This window comes from Plectropomus leopardus, chromosome 17 (assembly GCF_008729295.1).
Source record: "Plectropomus leopardus isolate mb chromosome 17, YSFRI_Pleo_2.0, whole genome shotgun sequence".
Classification (NCBI taxonomy): Eukaryota; Metazoa; Chordata; class Actinopteri; order Perciformes; family Serranidae; genus Plectropomus; species Plectropomus leopardus.
Genome location: NC_056479.1, coordinates 29,505,850 through 29,528,104, shown reverse-complemented (window position 1 = coordinate 29,528,104; position 22,255 = coordinate 29,505,850). Strand labels below are relative to the sequence as shown.

Sequence of the window (22,255 nt, the reverse complement as noted above, 5' to 3'; positions counted from 1 at the left end):
TCAAACCCGACAATATAACACCATAATATGGCACGTGGAAAACCTTATTCTGTGTGCAGTACTATGTATATGAATGTACTGTGTATGTATGTGTGACTGATTGGAAGTATGGTTATGCATGTCGATATGTTTTTAAACGATTTATTCTTTTTCACTATCTATTTTATCTTATGCACTTTTTTGTTGTATTGATCTCCGCTCAGCAGTGCAAAAGAATTCTGTTGTATTCATTTTTACAATTACAATAAAAATATTCGGATTTTGATGCATACCAGACTATGACGATTTGGAGTCATCTTTGACATCATTTTATACTATAATGTTTAGGGGTCATTTTTGACAACATACTGTATACTATGATATTTTAAGATAATAAAAGATAAGATAAGATAAGATAAGATAAGATTAAGAACTTTATTAGTCCCGAAGGAAATTCTTGTTCCAGATTGCTCCAAAAATACAGTAGCAAAAAGAATACAACAGAGCATCAAACAAGTGAAAATCAAATAAAAAGTGTCCAATATTATGTTTAAAAGTAAAAAGTAATGCTGCAGAAAATACAGGGGGGGCTCTCACTTTTCTTACACATCTTTTCTATCTTTTCTAGTCCAGTCCAGCTCATTGTCTATATGGACGCCCGGGTACTTGTACCCATCCATAATGTCCACGTCTGACCCATTGAAGGTGACCGAGTTCAGACGGGTTTGTTTCCTAAACTTCCACCAACTCCTTCGTCTTTGTGACTTTGAGCTGCAGGTGGTTTGGTCAACGCCACTCCACAAACCTGTCCGCCACTCTTCTGTACTCAGCCTCCTGACCCCTGCTGATGCAGCCCCGATGGCAGAGTCGTCTGAAAACATCTGCCGGACCGTGAGCAGAATCTGAAGTCTGAGGTTTAGAGTGTGAACAGGAAGGGAAACAGAACCGTCCCCTGTGGTCCCCCCGTGCTGCTCACTGTGGTGTCTGACACGGTGTTCTGCCGCCTCACGTACTGTGTCGCCCTGTGAGGTACTTGTTAATCCAGACCACTAGTGGAGCATCCACCTGCAAGTCCAGCAGCTGATTGCTGAGCAGGGCAGGTTTTACGGAGTTAAAAGCACTGGAAAAGTCAAACAAACGTGACTCTCACAGTGCTGCCTGCCTCCTCCAGGTGACTATAAGCCCTTTGCAGCAGAAAGATGATGCCATCTTCTTCTCCAGTACGGGGCTGGTAAGCGAACTGTAGGGGGTCCAATGATGGTTCGACGACCGTACGGAGCTGCCTCAAGACGAGCCCCTCCACTGACTTCATGACACGTGGAGTCAAAGCCACTGGTCTGCAGTCACTGTGTGTGTTGGGGTGTTTACTCTTGGGAACAGGAACCAGGCATGAAGTTTTCCAAAGGTCAGGGACAATCATCTGGCCCAGGCTCAACTTTCAGCACTCCGAGGCTGAGGCAGTCAGGGTCAGCCTTTCCTGGAAGAAGGCGACTGAAGTCTTTTCTCACATCCTCTGCGGTGATGGTGATTGGAGAGGCTGGAGGGTTGTCTGAGTGGGGAGTGGGACGAGGGACGAAGGGGGCAGGAGGGCTGAGAGGAATGGGCAGGAGTCAGGAGAGTTATTGGGCGGAGATGGTGGGATGAGGGTGCCGGGGAGGGGGAGGGGAGAGGAGGTGAAAGGTGGTGGGAGAGGTTTGGGGGAGGATGGGCATCATCAAACCTGTTAAAGAACAACTCATTGGCCTGATGTCGGTCTCCTTCCATCCCCTGGTTGGTCGTCCTACCACGCCCAGTGATGGTTCTCTTACCACTCAGCACCTCCCTCATGCTGCTCTGTTGGAGTTTGCGCTCAAGCTTCCTCCTGTAACACTCCTTCCCCTCTTCGATCTCCTCCCTCAGGTCAACCTGCACCCTCTTCATCTCCTCCTTGTATCCACTCCTGATTGCAGCCTTCTTCCTGTTCAGTGCAGCCTTGATGTCTTTGGTCGCCCAGGGTTTATTATTGGGGAAAGAGCGCACAGTTTTGGTAGGAATTGTATTATCCATTCAAAAATTAACATAACCAGTAATGCAGTTTGTAAGACCATCTATATCCTCCCCATGTGTAGAACAGAGAACATCCCAGTCAGTCACCTCAAGACAGTCCTGTAGAGTCTCCTCGGCCTCCCGTGACCACATTCGGACGGTTCTGGTGATAACAGGCTGCCGCTGGACTGCTGGGATATAAAGGGGTTTGAGGTGGACCAGGCTGTGATCTGATCTGCCAGGGGAGGGAGATCTATGGAGCTGTATGCTTCTGTGACATTAGCATACAGCAGATCCAGTGTTTTATTTCCTCTGGTCTTACACTCTAAAAACTGTTTGAAAGTGGGCAGGGTAGTTGTCAGGGTAACATGGTTAAAATCCCCAGAGATCGCTATGAAGGCACTTGGGTGCAGAGTCTATAATCTTGGGGTCATTTTTGATGCTTTTATGCCATTTGGGGTCATTTTTGACGACATACTATACTATGACATTTTGGGGTCATTTTTGTTGACACTGCACTATGGGGTTATGGGGTCATTTTTTACGATATACTATACTATGACGTTTTTGTGCCATTTGGGGCCAATTTTGATGACATACTATAATTTGACGTTTCAGGGTTATTTTTGACAACATGCTATACTATCATGTTTTCATGCCGTTTTGGGTAGTTTTTGATGACATACTATACCGTAAATTTTGGGGTGATTTTTGACAATTCGGATTTCTATGGTGACTGGCGTATTGCCTGTGCTAGGTGCCCTAGACATACAGAGAGAGAGACTGAACCTGAAAACATGACTGTAATATAGAGAACATACAGAAAACATACTGACACACAAACTGCTGACAAACCATATCTACACAATCTGAGCACAGGTGACATACACAAACTGATGCTGCTTTCATGTGCTGTCAGAATATCACAATTGTATAAGAAGTTGTAGCAAAAAAAGAAAAAAACACTTACTCAAAAACAGTTCTGTAGAAGAAGAGACGTGTTTGTGAGGAAACTTCAAGTCGGTCGGATTATTTTGAATCTGAAAAACAAAATGTACAACAATTTTTCCTTATAAGAACCCTTAGGACCTGAAAGCAACATCAATATTTTTACTAAGTTTACAAGGAGCCCTTGAAGGCAGCACTGAAACACGACATCGTCACAACACGTTGACACATGAAACCTGTCGACACTGACCTCTGCTTTGGTTCTTAAAGGAGCATTTCACCTTTTTCTCTATTTAGCCCTTCAACTTTAAATCCTTCAACTTTAAACTTCATAGTGATGATCAGTACATGTTTTTATGATTTAACCCTTTGATTTAACCCTCTTCACTGCCTGAGAAAACACAGATGGGATCACAACAAGAAGTTTGTCTTTCTATGTGATCTCACTCAGAGGCCAGGAGGATGCTGGGAAATGCAGTTCACACAGCAAATCAGATATTGAAAAAACATAAAAATTAAATATTCCAAAAACAGATAAACGCATTGGGCCTTATGCAGCAACATTCTCTGAAATTTCTCTTAATTTTCAGCTAAGAATATCAGAGAAGTCGACTCCAGATGCAGCAAAATCGTAAAATCTTCTCTGAGCGCAGAGAAAGAAGAAGAAAATGTTGATGAATCCCAAAATCAGCAGATACCAACAACATAAGAACAAATTCTGGATACGAGCAGAAATCAGAGAAAATTTCTTACATGAGGCCGAATGAGCATAAATCACTTTACATTATTGAAAATTAGGATTTTCATTCAAATAAACACGAATCTCCACTTCACACAACAGCACACACACAGACACACAGTCCAGCAGGTTTTGGTCCAGTTCAGGGTGTGACAGCCCGGTTTAGTCCGGTTCAAGGTGTGACAGTCTGGTTTGGACTGGGTCAGGACGCAACAGTCCGGTTTGGTCCGTTTCAAGATGTGACAGTTTGTTTTGGTCTGGTTCAGCGCATGGCATTTGGTTTGGTCCAATTCAGAGCGTGACGGTCCGGTTTAGTCCGTTTCAGGGTGTAACAGTCTAGTTTGGTCCGGTTCAGGGTGTAACAGTCTAGTTTGGTCCGGTTCAGGGTGTGACAGTCTGGTTTGGTCTGGTTCAAGGCGTGACAGTCCAGGTTGGTCCAGTTCAGGGTGTGATGGTCTGGTTTGGTCCAGTGCATCGCGGGCCAGTTCTGTTTGGTCCAGTTCAGGACGTGACGGTCCGGTTTGGTCCAGTTCAGGGTGTGGCGGTCTGGTTTGGCCCACATCAGGGTGTGACAGTCCAGTTTGGTCTAGTTCAGGAAGTGACAGCCCGGTTTGGTCCAGTTCAGGGTGTGACGGTCTGGTTTGGTCCTGTAGAGCGTGGGCCAGTTCTGTTTGGTCCAGTTCAGGACGTGCCGGTCTGGTTTGGTCTGGTTCAGGGTGTGACGGTCCAGTTTGGTCCGGGTTGTTCCAGTTAAGGATGTGTTTCCATGGATACTGTTAATTTCTCTTAGGGCGTCTCAGTCCAGGAGGTGACCCAGTGTTTGGGTGACTTCCTGTTTCTGGACGAGCAGACGTCGTCCCGGATCAGGAAACCGTCTGCGTCCATTTGCTGCTGCTGTTTGTCTTTACCCACAATCCTCCCCTGGTGGAGCGCCGTGGCCCGCCACGCCCTCCGACGCACAAAGAAACCACACTGCAGACAAAAGACAGAAAGCTCGTTACCCAAAATGAAGAATCGACAATTAATATGAAGACTGAGACAAAGATGGACATTAGCAGAGAAACAGCGATCCATGAAGATCGAAAGAGTTATTGACGAGCTGATCGATCAGATTCACAGGAGCCACAGCTGGAAGGAAGAAAGCCCCGCCCCCTCTGTCTGAGAGCGGAGGAAACACAACGCAAATAATCAGCAGCAGTCGGAGAATAGTCAGCAAACAGTCAGCAAACAGTCAGTTAACAGTCAGTTACAGTTACAGTCTGAGACGGTGACAGACGGAGACAGTTACAGTGACAGTGGGGGACAGTTACAGTCAGACAGTAACAGTGACAGTGGGGGACAGATACAGTCAGAGACGGTGACAGTCAGACAGTGACAGTCGGAGCGTGCTGAGCAGCAGTCCGGCAGCAGCCAGTCCTTACAGCAGGGCTCTCGGGCAGCAGTCTGCCCGGCCTTTAGAGCTCCTGGTCCGGCCTCTGGTTCTGGGACGGCTGGCTCTTCATGTGGGCTCTCTGGGTCTTGGCCTGGTACATCTCTCTGGTGGCAGCTCTCCTGAAGAAACCGCACTGAACAGTAGGGGGGCGACACAACGTCACTTTACCAAGCAGGAGGTGACGAAGACATAACAAACTGCTTCAGAGCGGATCCTAAAACTTTGACCTAAGGTAAGTTCACAGGTTTCTGCAGCGATCTGGCGGACCGCCTCGGACAGTTTACCTTCCAGAGCAGCAGGCAGATCACAGCCAGCAGGAGGACTCCAGCCAGGACAGACACCACCATGATCCACAGGGGGGCGCCGGAGTCCACCCGCTGCCCCCGATCCGGATAGATGTGGACCTCCATCTGCAGAGGGAGAGCACAGTGAATCAGGAGGCATCACAGGAGTCCACAAACACCCTGATGGGGACTTCCTCCTGCTGAGGATGAAGCACAGATCTGTCACGATGCTGTGTGTTCAGACTGCGGCTGTGAGGAGCGCTGCTGCCTGCGGGGGGCGCTGCAGGCTGCTCAGTACCTCTGCGCTGTGAGGCTCCATGCTGATGGTTGGTTTGTCAGTCTGCAGCTTCAGAGTCGCCCGGCCTCGAACCACCACGCTCCTGGCATCGCTGTAGTCCTGACACAGGAGAGAAGATAACAGTGAATCCGTGTAAATAAAAGTTTAAGTTTTTTTTTTACACTTATGTATACGTTATCTTAAAGCAAGATGATAAAAAAAAAAAAAGTTTTAAATTCCTGCCATTTTAAGACCCCGAGAACAGAGTCATACTGCCATAACATGAAGTATAAATGTTTATTACTGCAAATAAAGCTGAATATAAATAACTGCCTGGTTCTGACTGAACACTACAGCTGCAGCACCACAGCGCCGCAGCACCATAGCACCGCAGCACTGCAGCGCCATAGCACCGCAGCACCGCAGCACCACAGCACCGCAGCACCTCAGCACCACAGCACCGCAGCACTGCAGCGCCATAGCACCGCAGCACCACAGCACCGCAGCACCGCAGCGCCATAGCACCGCAGCACCGCAGCACCACAGCACCACAGCACTGCAGCACCACAGCACCACAGCACCACAGCACTGCAGCTTCAAGAAGCAGGCGGTTCATTTTAGGCCTACAGAGGGCAGCAGAGACAGGAACACAACTGATCATGCAGCTGATCAGGCGGCTGATCACAGCTTACTGCCTCCAGGAAGTGTTTATCAGGAAACAGCTGAGAGACAGACGGCAGAGGGACAGACGGCAGAGGGACAGACGGCAGAGACAGACGGCAGAGAGAAAGATGGCAGAGAGACAGACAGCAGAGCGGCTGCACAGCTAAAAAATGAGAATGGAAATCAGACGTCGATGGTGTTCATACCTCCAGCAGGGTGGAGCTCCAGAGTCTGGCTGCCACTGTCACCGTCGCCCAGTTCGTTATGTCCATCAGCGGACACACAAAGGTCACACAGCGAGCCCCGTGCACACAGTCCTGCACACACACACACACACACACACACACACACACACACACACACACACACACACACACACACACACACACACACACACACACGTGAGGAGCAGCAGTCTCACTGGATCTGGTCTCAAACAGCAGCTAAATGTCCTCACATTTTAAATGTCCTTATTTTCTAACACTGCTATCTCTCTGAAAACATGCCCTGACTTTCAACAAGGTCCTCCGTCTCAGTGTCCCCACAGAGACAGACACAAAACCAGACAACACGTCAGCTAATGTCCGGTGGAGACTCTTTCCTCTGAGCGTCTGTGTCCTCTGGTCTCAGACTGAATCTCGGCCGTCTGAATCAAGCTGCTTTTTTTCGGGGCTGGACTCGTTTTTACAGATGGACAGAGAGTTAGCAGGCGGGTTTTTATTAACCCTCAAATCACACAAATCCAAACTGTGAATAGAAAATCTGTCTCATGAAAACAACCTCAATGCTTTTTTCTCACGTTTTTGTGTCATCAGTCACGATGGAAACACTTTTTTAAACTGGTCCAGTGATGAGAGAAAATCACCCAAACACGCTGCAATGTAACCACTCTGGGCACGTTTGAATTGTCAAATGTCCTTAAAAGCGTTTGTACCAGAGTGTAGGACATCTTCTTCTGTCCCTGCAGGTGGAGGACAGGTGTCCTTTCTCTCTGCTCTTCCTCCTCCAGACTCCTCCTCCTCCTCTTCTCCTCCTCTGACAGCTGAGGAAACAGGAGGTGACGGTAAGGATGCTGTCATCATTGACACGTATTAATGTGTGCGTCAAATTATCAGAACTGATCTGATTTCCAGGAATATTTAACGTCACAGCACTTTGAAAACATTTCAGAAGAAACAACAACGTTACCATAGTTACCTTGAGGTCATGAGGCTGACGTTGCCATAGTTACTGTGAGGTAGTGAGGGGGTATTGCCATAGTTACCGTGAGGTTGAGGGGGTTGAGGATGTTTCCGGGCGGAGCGCAGCGAGCCTCTGACGTGCCGTTTACTCGGATGTCTGTGAGGTACAGCAGCCACTTCCCATTGGCCGCCTCCCTCGGCCAATCAAACTCCACCTGCAGGTTGCCGAGGCGACCCAGGGGCTTCCCGTTGACGTGCACCTGTGGGAGCAGGAAGTGAGTGAACACCTGGACGGCCAACTTCCTGTCAGGCAGACGGAGCTCAGACGAACCTGCAGGGTGAAGAGCAGCGGACTACCGACGTCCTCAGTCCGCCTCATCGCCGACTCGCCCGTCACATGACCACTGAAGGTGGTGGGGCCTGGACGCTCAATTCTGTGGGGACACAGGTGAGGTCATCAGATCAGGGGTCAGAGGTCAACATGAGTGTATGTGTGTATATGCGTGCGTGTGTGTGTGTGTGTGTGTGTGTGTGTGTGTGTGTGTGTGTGTGTGTGTGGTTGTTACTTACAGAGTCAGAGACGTCTGCAGAAAATACTCCACCAACATGGACACAGAGACAGGGGACAGATCCGTCTGCTCGCTTAGCCTGAGGACACAGAGACTCACAGCTCAACCTGTCCAACACCTGTCTAACAGCACACCTGTACACAGCTCTGTGTGTGTGTGTGTGTGTGTGTGTGTGTGTGTGTGTGTGTGTGTGTGTGTGTGTGTGTGTCCTACGTGGACAGCTGCAGCAGACTCTGAATCTCTCTGGTGTCCAAACTGACCTCAGATGGCTGAAAGATGATCAACACCTGAACCTGAGGGACAGACAGAGACGGAGGGTCAGCAGGAGGACATACTGTACGAGTCAACGAGTCCTCACACAATGACTCGTATGACTCGAGAGTCAGCACCCAGTGAATGACGTCACGTCCTTATCCTGGAGTTTCTGCGTTACCTTGAGAAAAAGAGACATGACGATGAACCTTAAAATGACTCAAACTTAAGGCAGCATTCATACAGTCCTGAAAAACCTGGAAAAGTCATGGAATTTGCATATAACAATTTCCAGGCCTGGAAAAGTGTTGGAAAACTAAAACTACCCGGAAAGTTTTTTAAAAAATCCTGATTCTTTTTTTACAGAAACCTGTATAAACTCATGAGTTTGTTATTTAAGGACCGTTGGAAAACTCCAATTATCATTTCTGTCTTTACAGTTTCTGGCTGATAAACAGGCTCATTTTTTACTGCAGCATTTCCTCTTAAAAATTGAAAGAAAAATGATTGCCAACATTTTCAGGATTTTGTAAATGATAAAAAATAATAGCCAAATTTTTTTTTTTAATTCCCAAATTCTTAAGAAAAATAAGTTACAATAAAAAGAAAAAATATTGCAATTTTTTTAAAGAGAAAAATGATCGAAGAGAAAAACAATTAAATTTTTTTTTTTGGAAAAAAAACATCTTTAAACAAATAAAATTGCCAAATCATCAAAAATATCATAAAAAATCGGCCATGAAAAAGAAGAAGTGAGGAGTCTCGATAGTCTTTTCAGAGGATGTTTGTTCTAGAAATGCGTTGGTAAAAAGGTGTAGGAACCTTGTTGAGAACATCGTTCTCTAAAAGAAAGTCGTGCATTTAGTGAAGATCCACCTCACCGACCGGCCTCTGAGACCGCCTCACAACGGTCAGATCGCAACCTTCACCAGCTCGTGGTCACGAAACATACGTGTGATACGCTGCATCACTTTTTACAGCAGAGCGGAGGAACAGTGCCGGAGAACCGGAGAACCGGCACTGTTCTACCGTGAGAAGGTTCCTTACCTGCTGGCTGCTTCTGAACGGGTTCCCCAGCTCACATAGGAGAACGGCATCCTCAACAGAACACTTCACCGCCGCCTGCGAGTGCCCCTGAAACACAAACACAGGAGCCACTGAAGGAGGAACAGGTCCCAGTCAGTCCCAGGTCCCAGTCAGTCCCAGGTCTGGGTCAGTCCCAGGTCTGGGTCAGTCTAAGGTCCGGGTCAGTCTAAGGTCCGGGTCAGTCTAAGGTCTGAGTCAGTCCCAGACCCTCCAGTCAGTCAGTTAACGGTTGATGAACTTGTATTGCGGCGTTCACACGGACACTCATACAGGGGTGGAAGGTCAGGACTGGAGCAGCGATCCTGTGATTGGTGGAGGACTGGCTCCGCCTCCTGAGCCCCGGACACGTGCTGCTTCTCAGAGTGAAAAGAACGAATCCTTGAATGGCTGAATTTCAAGGAGGCTGCACCGCTGAATCCCACCAGAGGACTGACTTGATTTCAAGGATTCTTCCAGTGCTGCCGCGGACCGAGTCCTTCGCCCAAAGAATTTCAAGTGTCCTCAGCAGCCATGACGACCCAGAATTCTTTGTGCACAATTTACTGAAATTGAAGGCGGGCATTAGATGTATTGAGAAAGTCTGAATACAGCGTTTGGGGCACACAGAGTGTGAAGGACGAGTCTCTCCTGGTCTCTGGAGGACCGACCTGGAAGGACCCGATCCACCAAGGAGGCATCCTTGACTTTGAGAAGCACTGTGTAAATCAGTAAAGTCCTTTTTGGGTACGTCTGAGTCAAGTATTATGTCAAGTACAGAGTCAAGTCCCAGATCCTTTCAGACAGTGACACTCAACCTACGGCGCGTGGCCCAAATCTGGCCCCTGATAGGGCCCCTGGTGGCCCCCCTACCATTTTCTCCTTGACAATAAAAATAAAGGGATTGACAGTGTGAATTATTTTTGTCCTGTTAGTATTCATCAGGTGTCACAGAGCATAAGACATCAAAATCCCAAGTTTGATTTGAGTACAGAGTTCAGCCCCAAGTGGTTTAGAAAAAGGCTAAATAAAGTCTCGAGTCCTAAGTACTTCAGGGTGAACCCCATCAGGTCTCGCCGATGGCGGGATGACAAAGACCTTCAGCCTCACTAACCTTGGTCCGGACTGCAGAGTAAACGAGTGGCGGCGGGATGCTGATATTCAGAATGGCGTTGTGAGCGTCCTCTGCTGGTCGCCCCAGAGACGGCGTGTTGCTGACATTGACCTCCAGAAACAGCCGGGTGATGCTGCTGTTGTAGTGCAACAGCTGACTGCCCCCCCGCCTGGAGACACAAACACAACAAACAACAACACACACAATAAGCACAAAAAAACCCAAAAAAAACCCACAACAAACACACGACGGCATCAGACTGACGTCATGTTAGTCCAGAGCTACGGCGGCCTGCAGAGGACAAACTCCACCCGCCCACCTGATCACAACAGCAGCCACCTGTCATGGTCTCTGGTCCAAGTCTCCGGTCCAGACTCGAGGACGAGGCAGATTCCAGTCTCAACCTCAGATTCCTTAAGGTGGGTCAAATCCAAAGTAAAGTCCCAGTCCCATGTTACCAGGTCCAAGACTTAAGTCAAACAGTCAGGTCCTTCAGAGTTAGAGCATGTCAAGTCCAGAGTTCAAGTCCTTCAGGTCGAGGCCAAGACAACTCTCAGGTCTTAAAGGGCAAATATAGGTCAAGTCCCTTAACTAAGTCCAAGTTAATCATAAGTCAGGTGTCAAGTCAAGTCCCTGTCCTCAGTTCCAAGGTTAAACAGTCAAGTTCTGTCAGAGCTAGAGCATGTCAAGTCAAGAAGTCAAGTCCATTAGGTCTGGTCTCAAGTCAAGTCCCAGGTCCTTTAGGGGAAGATTTAAGTCAAGTCATCAAGTCATTGAGGGCGAGTCCAAGCAGCAGCAGCTTCAGTAATCAAACGAGTCTGATCGACATGAACAATCAGTGGATGATGAGTTTAGAACAGGGAGACGTTCTCTAACCTGGTGAACGGGTTCTGGTTCTCATCTGTGAACTGGGCCGTCATCTGCAGGTTACTGTGGCATCGGTTATCAGAACCGCAGGCCTTCTGGATGTGGATCTGACGGAACAACAGAGTCAACATTCACACAGTCAAGTCCCACTTCTCTTGGGTTCTCACCAGATAGGTTCTGACCTGGGTTCTAAAGGGTTCTGACCTGACCTTGGTTCTGTGTGGTTCTGACCTGGGTTCTGACGGGTCGGGGTGTCTGGCTCAGTATGGGGAGGCGTCTCAGGTCCTGCACTGCGTTTCTCTTCTTGGGGAGCTTCTCATACAGCGAGACATTCAGGGAGAACACCAGAGGTTCCACTTTGTCTCTGATCGAACTCTGCAGAACAAAACACAGAACAGAACCTAAAAGACAGATTTCATTCAAGGACCCGATCTGGTCCTCTGAGGACGGCTCATCGGGGTCAGAGAACCGCAGACAGAGTGACAATGACGATGACTTCACTTCAGCAGAACAGGAACGAGACTAAACCCTGAGTGTTCTCCTGAGGAACGGTTCTGACAGCAGAGTGCTGATCTGGAGAACATCCAGCACGAACCTAAAGTAAGGATTTACAGTTTCCGGTCATCAGAGGCCTGATGTCATCACACAGAACCACAAACAGAACCTGCTGCAAACAGAACAAGCCTGAACACAGAGAACTTCACATCATTACACTGAAAACTCAACATCCACCAGAAAACCAGTCAGAAGAACCAGTCTGAAGAACCAGACTGAGGAACCAGACTGAGGAACCAGACTGAGGAACCAGTCTGAAGAACTAGTCTGAAGAACCAGTCTGAGGAACCAGTCTGAGGAACCAGTCTGAAGAACTAGTCTGAAGAACCAGTCTGAAGAACCAGTCTGAAGAACCAGTCTGAGGAACCAGTCTGAAGAACCAGTCTGAAGAACCAGTCTGAGGAACCAGTCTGAAGAACCAGTCTGAGGAACCAGTCTGAAGAACCAGTCTGAGGAACCAGTTTGAGGAACGAGTTTAAAGAATTAGCCTGAGGACCCAGTCTGAAGAACCAGTCTGAAGAACCAGTCTGAGGAACCAGTTTGAGGAACGAGTTTAAAGAATTAGCCTGAGGACCCAGTCTGAGGACTGCTGAAGTTTTCAGTTGAACCATTTCTTGAGCGTTGGAGATCCGGACGTGACGTCTGTCAGCAGCCGACTGATTAAAGCTTCTTATCTCAAACTGCACGACTTCCTCTCAGAACGTCTCAGACTCTGATCAAACTCTGCGGCTCCGCTCGCATGTTGTTGGTGTTGTTCCACCCAGAAATCCAACGTCAGTCTGTTCCTAATTCTGATTATTATTGGCAGGAACCGCCGAGCTAACGGCAGCATCTATTCTCACGTTTTATTACAGACTTTCTCAGACTGACCCTCAAAGATATCTCAGTGCAGTTCAAACATTATATTTACTTATATATATATATATATATATATATATATATATATATATATATTAGATATATATATATATATAATATATATATATATATATATATTAGAGCATGGCGTGGATTTTTTTTTGTGACCTTAGTGTTTGTCCCTCATGATGTGTTCAAGGACCTTTGGAAATAATGTGAAAATAATGTCATCTGGTGGGGCCATGGGTTTTATTTTGGCGGGCCCATGGGTTTGTAAGGCATGTTTTCTTTTAAAAATTCCCCTAAAGTGTAAAAAAAAAATTAAATTAAATTTTTTTAAAAATCACCAAAATTGTTTAAAAATCATTGCAAAAATTCAAGAAAACGATTTTTTGTGCCATTTTTTTAACACAAAAAATTCACCAAAAAGTTTTGAAGAACTTAAAATCTATAATAAAAAATCTATAATATTTTTCAAAAAGTCTCAAAAAGTTAAAAAAAAAAACCCAAAGTTTATAAAAGAAAACATGTTTTTTTAAGAGTTTGTTGCGCTGACTGTGCTGTGTTCTGTTCTCACCAGCAGTCCGACTCTCAGGCTTTCACAGCGTTTCTTCGGCATCGACAGGTAACCAGAGTACACGCTCTGCCCGTTGTCACGGAAACGAAGGCGGGGCTTGAGGCTGGTGACGTCGGCGGTGACGGTGAAGTGGACGGCTGAAGGACAGACAAAGAGACAGTGAAAGACAGACGTGGCTCTCTGATTGTAAGACACAATAAATAAATTAGGTACAAAATAATAACATCAGAATTTTTACAAGTTTGATTTATGGAGATGCAGCAGCTTCAAATCACATCGAGTGCAAAACGACACAAAGAGATGAAACCCTCAGGTCAGAGCAGAGCTGACGGACACGTGGTGACACGACACCGATGACCTGTTTGGTGAACTTCATCGACTCGGAGGTCTCGTGATAAAACATCGGCTTTTTTTTTGTTAGTGTCTGAGAGAAACAGCAGGATGTGACAAAAAGTGTTTCTGTCCGAGGCTTCAGAACGCGTCACTGACAGTTTTCCCGTATTTTGACGTGATAAACGACACGTTAGTTGATTCTTTCTGTGTTTTGGAGTTTTGATTTTATTCTTATTAATTTTTTGGGGCGCTGACGAGCCGCTCCGTCACTAAAACACGAAACTCACGTTATCATCGCGTCTCTGTTTGCAGAAAAAATCAACTTAAACTGAACATAAACAATAATTCACATTTATAATATTTACTGACGACACAACAGGTCTGTGTGTGTGTGTGTGTGTGTGTGTGTGTGTGTGTGTGTGTGTGTGTGTGTGTCTGTGTGTGTCTGTCTGTGTGTGTGTGTGGAGGTGTGGTGTCATAGCAACAGTGTGACCTCCTCTCTGATTGGCCACATTAACGAGACAGAAGCAGGACATATACACACATGCATGCACACACACACACACACACACACACACACACACACACACGCACACACACAGAGCTCCCTGAGGAATACAGAGTGTGTGAGTGTGTGTGTGTGTGTGTCTCAGATGTAATAATATCAGTTTCTGTAATGTGATTTATCATTCACAGAAACACACAGAAGACAAGGACACAAGGACATGAGGACACACAAGGACACAGCATGATGTCAGCCGACGTGTTTGTGTGTGTCTGTGTGTGTGTGTGTGTGTGTGTGTGTGTGTGTGTGTGTGTGTGTGTGTGTGTGTTGATTAACAGCTGGTGTTAATTGACAGCTCTGTCCTGTCAATCAATCAGGTCAATTAGCTGAGAGTGCACATGCGCGCGCGTGCACGCACACGCACACACACACACACACACACACACACACACACACACACAGGAAGCTGGTTAATGGTGATTGATCAGGCTCATTAGCATCATGTCCTTATAAAACTCCATCTGTCATGTTAGCCACAGAAGCTAATCAGCAGTGTGTGTGTGTGTGTGTGAGTGTGTGTGTGTGTGTGGTTGTGTGTGTGTGTGTGTGTGTGTGTGTGTGTGTGTGTGTGTGTGTGTGTGACAGGAAACGTGCTCAATTTGTCTGAAATGAGCTCAGACAGAAAGCTGTCTCTCTGTCTCTCTGTGTGGAGCAAAAACGACCTGAAAATGTCTAAAAACACTCCTCAGGTTGTGATGTAAACTCACGAGGCTCGTTTATGTGATCTCGTCGTTTTATATCATCGTCATGACGACAGAAGTCTGACGTTCATCGCGTTTCAAACTGAATTTTAGAAAAAACAACAAACTCACTGATGATGTCTCTGTCGCTCCGCTCACCGCTGCTCAACAGGTACGAGAAACACACCTCCACCTGCACACTGACACACACACACACACACACACACACACACACACACACACACACACACACAGAGTGAGTCAGCATGCTAGCATGTTAGCTGTTAGCATGTTAGCAGGTGTGAGTCTCACCAGAAGTCGCAGCTTTTTGGGTCGACGACGTCCGGAGAAACTCTGATGGTTTTATTGAGGTGAAGCACTGGACGAGCTCTAAGGAGACAATCAATCAATCAATCAGTCAATCAATCAACAAGGTGTGTGTGTCATGTGACCTCAGGTGTGTGTGTGTGTGTCATGTGACAGCAGGTGCGAGTGTGTGTGTGTGAGTGTGTGTGAGCGTGTGTGTGTGTGTCATGTGACCTCAGGTGTGTGTGGTTACCTGAGCAGAGCGACGGTGTCGTCCAGAGAGCCGACCAGCAGGTCCGGGTATTTGTTTCGGTCCACGTCGATTCCTGCAGACAGCGAGTAGCCGAAGGTCCTGAACCCGCGAGAGATGGCGCCACCGTGGATCACCTGCAGAGAGGAGGGGGAGGAGCCGCAGGTGAGACCTGCCTACTGAGCACGCTCACACTGACCTGCTGGTTTCCTGTCTCACCTGGCTGGGCTCTGTGGAGACCCCCTCGCTGCTGCCGCTCCAGATCATCACACTTCCTGTTTCGTGGAACGGCGCTCCGACTGCAAAGTCTGAAACAAAAACAACCGTCAGCTTCTTCTTCTTTGGTGCCGAGACGTCTCTTCATCCTCAGCGTCTCACCCTGGAAGCCATCTTGGTTCAGGTCTCCGGCGGCGGTGACGGCCATCCCAAACGCCGACCCAGCCGGTCCTCTCAGCACCACGCTGGGCGCCGAGTCAAACCGGCCTCCTACGTTCATGTAAACATACACGGCACCGCCCGCCTCCTGCTGGCGGTGGAAGTAAAACGGAGCGCCGACCAGCAGGTCGCTCCACCTGCAGAGCAAAACACAGCCAGTCTGCACACGCTCATACTCACATGTTCATAATCACACGTGAATAATCACATGTTCATAATCACACGTGGATAATCACATGTTCATAATCACACGTGGATGATCACATTTTCGTTTCCATACGAGGACAGAGATGACTTCCTGTTTCCTGCGTTTCATTTCACAACATCACAACACAAAAAGCAGAAAACAAACAGGAAGTAGTCTCGGTGTAAGTCACGTGACCTGTAAATCCTTGCTCACCCGTCATTGTTGAGGTCGGCGGTTGCCACGGCGTTACCGAAGTACGAACCCATCTGTTCGCCGCGCAGAGTCTGCTGAGTCACCAGTTTATCAGAGCGTTTCACCGCCAGCAGCACCGAGCCGCGGGCGTCCTCTTTACTGTCCTTAGGAGCTCCTGGAGATCAATACAGCAATCAATACACCAATACAGCAATCAATACACCAATACAGCAATCAATACACCAATACAGCAATCAATACACCAATACAGCAATCAATCGATCGATCAGTCCAGTTGATCACTGAGGATCAAAGAAAAGAAGTCCATCACCTGTTACTATGGTTTCATCGTCCTGAGAGAGAAGACGACGAGCCTGAGTCACCGAATACCCTGAGACATCAGAGACAAAGAGACATCAGAGACAAGAGACATCAGAGACAAAGACACAAAGAGACAATGACACAAAGAGACATTAGAGACAAAGAAACATAAGAGACAATGAGACAAAGAGACAATGAGACATTAGAGACAGAGTTGTCAGAGACAAAGGGACAAAAAGACATCAGAGACAAAGACACATAAGAGAAAATGAGACAAAAAGACAAAGAGACAATGTGACATTAGAGACAAAGAGTTGTCAGAGACAAAGAGACAAAAAGTCAGAGACATAAGAGACAATGAGACATCATCACACTGAGTGATGTCATCACGTGTTCACAGTGATGTCATCACGTGTTGACAGTGATGTCATCAGGTGTTCACTGAGTGATGAAGAGGAGGAGTTTTAAAGGGACGGTTACCGATGTAAATGTTTCGGCGCTGCAGGTTGGGGAAGGAGCTCCTCTGGGTGTCAAAGGTCACGTCTGGATTCATCCAGGAGATGTGGACGTTTCCTACAACACACACACACACACGAGACACACACGGGATACACACCGGAGACACACCTTTATACGGGAGCAGAAGAGACGTCAGACGGACAGAGGAGGCGCTCACCTTGCCACTCGTAGCTTCCAGGTGATCCGACGATGACCTCAGTCTGCGTGATGGCGGCAGAAACTCCCATGTTACACATGACCTCCCTGCTGACATCACCCAGGTGACTGAACACACACAAACACAGCTTTACTCTCAGCGCACCTCACCTGACCTCTGCGTCATGTGTGTCATGTGACCTACCTGCAGGGCTGGTCGGTTTTCTGCCAGTGCAGGTCCGTCTCATCGTACTGCAGGTCGTTTCCACGGAGATAACAGCGGCCAATCATGTGTCTCAGTTTGAACGCCCCGTAGAGTTTAATAAAGCGATGACCGCACGCCTGGAGAGAGCAAGGACAGAGCGGAGACAGCGAGGACAGAGCAGGACAGAGCAGTGAGAGTGAGGACAGAGCAGTGAGAGTGAGGACAGAGCGGAGACAGTGAGGACAGAGCGGAGACAGCAAGGACAGAACAGGACAGAGCGGAGACAGCGAGGACAGAGCAGTGAGAGTGAGGACAGAGCGGAGACAGCGAGGACAGAGCAGGACAGAGCAGAGACAGCGAGGACAGAGCAGGACAGAGCAGTGAGAGTGAGGACAGAGCGGAGACAGCGAGGACAGAGCAGGACAGAGCAGTGAGAGTGAGGACAGAGCAGTGAGAGTGAGGACAGAGCGGAGACAGCGAGGACAGAACAGTGAGAGTGAGGACAGAGCGGAGACAACGAGGACAGAGCAGGACAGAGCAGTGAGAGTGAGGACAGAGCGGAGACAACGAGGACAGAGCAGGACAGAGCAGTGAGAGTGAGGACAGAGCGGAGACAGCGAGGACAGAACAGGACAGAGCGGAGACAGCAAGGACAGAGCAGGACAGAGCAGTGAGAGTGAGGACAGGACGTCTGTTTTCTCCTACGTTAGTCATTAATAAAATGTAGGCCTGTTGTCTCCTATATTAGTCATTAATTATCAGAAATTAAGATTATTTTCGGTGATAAATTTGCAGCGTGTGATCGATGAAATCTCAGAAACTCAAACAGGAGACTCACCAGGACCCGCCCCCCCGGTGGACCCTGACTGGCTACTGAGACGCCCAACCACATGTCCTCAATTAGGTCCTCAGACAGGTCCAGGTCTGAAACAGGAGAGAACAGGCGAGTCACACTCTGGATATGTGTGAGTGAAAATGAGCTCATCTGATTGGCCGTTGTCCCGGTACCACAGCTTACAGCCCACTCAGGAGACAGCATTATCACTAAGGGACTACCCATAATGCACCACAGAGATAACATCACAGGACACAGCCCTGAGTTATGACTGTCAGGATGTTACATTATGATTGTCTCTGACAGACTTCCTGTGAGTCTCACCTGGGTCTATGAGCTTCATCCTGCTGCAATCTGATTGGTCAGCAGTGATCGGGCAGCTGTACACCCCTCCTGTTCGATTAGCTGGAACATTAGGCTCCGCCTTCTCCCTGGGAGCTCCAACCAATAGCCTGCCAGGACAAGACAGGTGAGACAGGTAAGACTGAGGAGACAGGTGTGACAGGTTAGATAGAAGCAGGTGAGAAAGGTGAGGCTCTGTTGTGTGCAGAGAGCGATACCACGACCTGGAGCTCCAGAGAGTGCGTTCAGAGGCAGAAAAGTGCAGATGGTTTCTGTTCTCATAAAGTCGTGTGAACGCCTGATTCTGCTGATAAATCCGTAATCGTCTCTCCAGGTCACCATGAACAGAAAAACCTGAAACATGCATGTGCACCCTGACATGTGTGTCCTCCAGCATCACTGCAGCGTCTGTCTCAGTTTCTATTTGACCTCCTTGTCTGACCTGCAGCTCTCAGCTCAGACTGCGTGTGAACGCTGCAGAAAGTATGAGCTTTTCACAGAAACCATAAACACTTGGTCAAGATCTCGAAAAAAGACGTGTGTGTGTGTGAGGTGCTCTCTAAGTTTCATTTCCTTTCACTCACACACACACACACACACACACACTCACACACTCACACACACGCACACACAGGCAGGTGTGGCCTCTGACCTCAGATCTGATCTCAGCTGGTGTTGCCGTGGCGATAAGGTTGGAGCTGTAACTTCCTCTCAGACATGACATCATGTGACCTAACGGCAGCATCACCTTCACACTGAAGGGGAGCCTTCAAGGACCACTCAAGGACTCCTGGAACCTCCTCAATGCCTGCCCCGCCCCAATCTGCATCTGATTGGCTCTCACTGACACTCTAACCCTGCTCGGCCAATCAGAGGTGGAGGAGAGCAGAATGGGCGGTGTTCATTATTGAGCAGTTCCAGATGTTTCAGATCAACCAATCACAGAGGGAGAGGCTTCTGAAGGGCGGGACACATTGACCTCCTGACCCCTGGACTGAGTGTGTGTGTGTGTGTGTGTGTGTGTGTGTGTGTGTGTGTGTGTGTGTGTGTGTTGGGTCCATTAGCAGCCAATCACATTAAAGGACATAAAGACATGGTCGTCATGGAGACCCCAGAGACGGACAGCTGGTGACCTCTGAGTGACTTCATCACTCTGGACTTTAACTTCAAGGACCCCTTGAACATCCTCTGAGGTTTTAAAGGACCCTTCATCTTTCTTATCACATCCTGGATCATCCTCAAGGACCCCATACAGCTTCCATTATGACTTTTAGATCAATGTCAAGGACCTCCTGATGACTCTTGAATCTGCCTCAAGGCCCCATAGAAACTTCCAGAACTTCCAACAAACTCCCCAAGGACCCCTGGAACCTCTTCATGGATTACTGGAACCTACCACTTTCTCAAGGTCCCATTCAATTTCCAGAGTGCCTCTTGGAGTCTCTACAAGGACTCCAAAGAGTTACTCAAGGACTCCTGGAACTCTCTCTTTGAGTACATCACGAATCTCCTTAAGAAAACCTCAAACCTCCTCCTCCTGGAACCTCTTCAAGGCCTCCTTCTCCTGCAGCTGATGTTTCCAGGAGATTTCAAACCCCATCATTAACACTTCAAGACCATCGACCGATCAGCTGACCGATCAGCTGACCGAGCGACTGGAGGAGGGAGAGAATTCCTCTGAATCAACAGAGTTTAAAAATGTGTTATTTACAGACAGGAGGACAGAGACAGGAAGACAGACAGAGACAAAGAGACAGGGAGACAGAGACAGGGAGACAGACAGGTGTGTACTCACAGGTAGGTGTCTGTCTTCAGGTCCTGGTGCAGAGCCACAGACAATCCAAACAGACTTCCGTCTCCGCCCGTCTTCAGCACTGGGAACGACGTGTCGAGGTTGAACGCCAAGCACACACCGACCCACACGCTCAGCAACACACACACATCTGTCGCCATAGAGACACACACCTGAGAGGACGACAACAACAACAGCATATGAGACAGGTGAGGACAGACAGACAGTCGTGAGACCTGCTGAGCTCTCTGACCTGATGGCATAACACCATCACTCGCACAATTTAACATCCTGGACAGACAAAAAGTGGACTCTGAGGACATACAATAACAAAAGGTGCACTCTGAGGACGTCCAAGGACAAAAAGTGGACTCTGAAGACATCCGATAACAAAAGGTGGATACTGAGGACGTCCAATAACAAAAGGTGGACTCTGAGGACATCCAATAACAAAGGGTGGATTTTAAGGACATCGAGGACAAAAGGTGGACTCTGAGAAAGTTGAAATAAATGAAATGTAAAATCGGAGCTGCTGAGTTTTGGCTACTGAAGTTTGATGTTGAATAAAATTGAGTGATTAAAGTAAATTTACTTCAAACTGAGCTGAACTGTGAAGAACTTGTATTTGAATATTTCTGTAGATTATTTAAAGTTTTGGTTGTTTTGAAAATTCAAACTTTCTGTGAATAAAGAAGCATCAGGATGAATATTAATGAGACTCTGAGCCGTCGTTCAGCAGAACAGCTTTTCATTTTTTCAGCACTTTTCACCGATGATGTTTCAGAACTGATCCTGATCAAAACTGATCCTGGTCCGAACTGATCCTGATCAAAACTGATCCTGGTCCGAACTGATCCTGATCAAAACTGATCCTCGGCCGAACTGATCCTGATCCAAACTGATCCTGATCCAAAATAATCCTGCTCAGAACTGATTCTGATCCAACCTGTTCCTGGTCAGAACTGATCCTGATCCAACCTGTTCCTGGTCAGAACTGATCCTGATCAAACATCACCATCATCAGTAAAGAAACATGATCCAGATTCACACAAACTGAACTCTGCCTTCTGAACAGAGGAAGAAGACGGTCCGACCTGTCTCTGTCCCTCACCAGCTGCAGCTCGTCCTCCTCCTTAGCAAAGATGAGCTGAATGTTTTTCAGCAGGTCGCTGGTTCGATTCCCGCTGAGCTCCGACTGACCGACCGCCTGCTGAGCCTCCGTCTGCTCCTCTGGGCTCAGCTCCGCCCCCTCGCTCAGTCTCATTCTCCAGCAGCTCGCTCGCCCCGAAATGAAATCATCTCTCTCTCCGCCCACACACACACACACACACACACACACACACACACATACACACACACACACACACACACACACACACACACATACACAGAGACACACACAGAGACACACACACACACACATACACAGAGACACACACAGAGACACCATAAATGGATTCAGGATGTTGGGCGTGCGGGGGCACCTTGATTGTCTCGCTCTCTGCACACACACACACACACACACACACACATTAAGACAGCTGGGTGGTGTGTGTGTGTGTGTGTGTGTGTGTGTGTGTGTGTGAGAAAGTGAATGTTTGAAATTATGAGGGCTGAACTTTGACTGCTGACACACACGCACGCACGCATGAACACACGCACACACACAGAGTCTCAGCTTCCTGTCTTTGTGGGGACTTCCTCTGTTTCTCTCCTTTTTTTCTGATTTTCAGAAACAAGCGATAAGTCCTCTGTAAACATCATTAACCAGCTCAC

General features: G+C 47.8%; 1 protein-coding gene across 3 annotated transcripts; it reads right to left on the bottom strand.

The window, feature by feature from the left end:
- Window positions 1-2,788: 2,788 nt before the first annotated feature.
- Window positions 2,789-21,689, bottom strand: LOC121956879 (integrin alpha-3-like). 3 transcript variants are annotated; one of them, XM_042505308.1, is made up of 29 exons: window positions 21,574-21,689; window positions 20,483-20,652; window positions 18,670-18,797; window positions 18,349-18,434; window positions 17,511-17,647; window positions 17,328-17,434; window positions 17,132-17,224; window positions 16,662-16,721; window positions 16,352-16,505; window positions 15,895-16,088; window positions 15,736-15,824; window positions 15,520-15,653; window positions 15,273-15,350; window positions 15,093-15,160; window positions 13,383-13,519; window positions 11,624-11,767; window positions 11,402-11,499; window positions 10,526-10,694; window positions 9,397-9,483; window positions 8,311-8,390; window positions 8,099-8,176; window positions 7,860-7,962; window positions 7,612-7,788; window positions 7,282-7,389; window positions 6,554-6,664; window positions 5,706-5,804; window positions 5,408-5,533; window positions 5,113-5,256; window positions 2,789-4,663 (listed from the first exon to the last, which is right to left on the bottom strand). In XM_042505308.1, the coding sequence occupies exons 2-28, from the start codon at window positions 20,638-20,640 to the stop codon at window positions 5,146-5,148; spliced, it is 3,114 nt and encodes a 1,037-aa protein (XP_042361242.1). In that variant the 5' UTR covers window positions 20,641-20,652; window positions 21,574-21,689; the 3' UTR covers window positions 2,789-4,663; window positions 5,113-5,145. The 3 variants fall into 3 exon arrangements, with proteins under 3 accessions (XP_042361242.1, XP_042361241.1, XP_042361243.1); XM_042505307.1 differs by having other exon boundaries at window positions 21,591-21,689; XM_042505309.1 differs by having other exon boundaries at window positions 9,397-9,471; window positions 21,591-21,689.
- Between the last annotated feature and the right edge of the window lie 566 nt (window positions 21,690-22,255).